The sequence below is a fragment of the Gracilinanus agilis genome, chromosome X (assembly GCF_016433145.1).
Source record: "Gracilinanus agilis isolate LMUSP501 chromosome X, AgileGrace, whole genome shotgun sequence".
Taxonomy (NCBI): domain Eukaryota; kingdom Metazoa; phylum Chordata; class Mammalia; order Didelphimorphia; family Didelphidae; genus Gracilinanus; species Gracilinanus agilis.
Window position 1 is genome coordinate 56,239,962 of NC_058136.1, and position 2,100 is coordinate 56,242,061.

Consider the following 2,100-nt stretch of genomic DNA (forward strand, 5'->3'; position numbering starts at 1 on the left):
AGGTACTCAAAAAATACTCATCGATCAATTATTGCAAGGTGCCCTTGGAAAATAGACACACACAGTCCCTAGCCAAGATGGTGTTAAAAACCTTTCCAGTTCGGCAGGGCCTGCTGGTGATGTCCACTAGTCGAACCTTCAAGATCTTTGGGTTGGTCTTCTTCATGGCATGAGGAAACATCAAGAGACTGTGATAGAGATGATGCCAGTCTATGGGATAAAATGTTATGGTACTTCCCAAAGGAGCAGGAAAGAGGAAGAGCCGGTCTTCTTAATGGACTGCTGCTCCATCCTGCCTGCTGGCCATTTGAGAAAACTTCCAAAGAGCTTGTAGGTTATGGGTTCCTCTCACCAGAGAAGGCCTCGCTCCCTAAGTGGAAGAACCACGTTGAGATTCCTTGGAGGGAGGGATGTTTCCATGATTTTCTAGTTCTTGAAGAGTAAGAAAGTCAAATTTGATTGGAAAGATTCTTCTTTTATCCAAAGCCATTCATTCTCATCTACGGAAGCCCATGAAACCGAGTTCTTCTGGTTAAGCCGTGTGCATCTTCATTCCATCAGGGTCTCCACTTCCTTAAGAGAATTCCCCTTTCTAGAAGACATGCTGTCTCTATTCTTGCGGAGCTGAGAAACTCTCAACTTGAAGAGGCGCCGGCATCTCTCTTGGAACTGGTTTCCAACAAAACAGTACAGGAAGGGATTGATGCAGCTGTTCGCAAAGCCCATGCAGATGCCAAAAGGCATGGCAGTGTCGATGGCCGAGATCACGTCACAGTTGGTGATGACATGCAGCCATGCCAGAGTATCCAAGAAAGTTAAAACGTGGAAGGGAAGCCAACAGATAACGAAAGCCAGGACGACCGCAGCTGCCATCTTCAACACCCTGTCTCTCATGAGCTGGTTCTTCCCAAATCCACTGGCCTTCATCAAGTGCTTTCGGATGCCGGCGTAGCACGTGGCTATGAACACCAATGGGATCACAAAGCCAAGAGCATTCTTCATGAAGGCCATCCCTGCGGACCACTGGGAGTACTGCTCAGGAGGGAAGGCCATGATGCAGGCATTCACTCCCAAGTGGTCAATGGGCTTCGTGTCTCGGAAATAAAACGTTGGCAGGGAGGACACACAGGCCAGTCCCCACACGAGGGGCACGATGAACGACATCTGCCACGGGGTTCTTCTCTGGGACTGGAAGGGGTAGACGACAGCTTGGTACCTGTCTATGCTCATGCAAGTGATAAAAAAAACACTGGCATACATGTTCAGACACAGGAGGGCACTGGAGATTTTGCACATCACTGAGCCAAAGAACCAGTTGTAGCCATAAGAATAATAAGTGGCCCAGAGTGGGAGAGTGGCTAGAAACAGCAGGTCAGCCATGGCAAGATTGAAGATGTAAATACTGGCGACCTTTTTGGGACCCCGGTGGCAACAGAACAGGGAAACCACCACGCTGTTGCCGATTAAGCCAAGGACAAAGATAATATAGTAGAGAACAGGAATGAAGGCCAAGTGATACCCCGAGAGCTTCAGCAGGCATTTAGCTGTCGACGTGTTATTGTTAGATGTGTTTATAGGTCCGATGTACGGATCGTTAACCATGTTTTCACTTCTGATGGAGGATGAGTAGTTGTTCTTTATATCGAATGGAGTCAGTGAAATATCAGCCTGGAATCTTTGTGAACCGAGTTCACTGGTCATACTCCTTCGCCTAAAATCGACAAAACAGAAGCATTTTAGAACATTCCCATCTTAGAGCACATTTTCTTAAAACTGGAAGTTTTCATTTCATTTACCAAAAAGAGTTTGTAATTAGATCTAATAACGCTGAATTCTGGTTTGTGAAAAAATGAGTTCTTCTAGTAAACAGTTTGGATTAAATGTGTGAGAAAAAAATTATTAAACCATCCATACACATTGACCCAGCAATCCCGACGCCAGGTCTACACCTGGCGAACACCTACGCCCCCACGTAGGTGATGCCAGAAACGGCCCCTATTTACCCAAATAGCTATTGCAACACTTTCCTGTAGTAGCAGAAAATCGGGAAACAAAGAGGGTTCGAGGCCTGGCTTTAGAGTCAGACGACTTGGTCTCAAA

The 2,100-nt window shown here is 46.5% G+C and overlaps 1 protein-coding gene across 1 annotated transcript; it reads right to left on the reverse strand.

The window, feature by feature from the left end:
* Positions 1–549: 549 nt before the first annotated feature.
* On the reverse strand, positions 550–1,701 carry AGTR2 (angiotensin II receptor type 2). The gene has a single exon (XM_044682944.1). It carries the CDS (start codon positions 1,699–1,701, stop codon positions 550–552), a length of 1,152 nt encoding a protein of 383 aa, XP_044538879.1.
* Between the last annotated feature and the right edge of the window lie 399 nt (positions 1,702–2,100).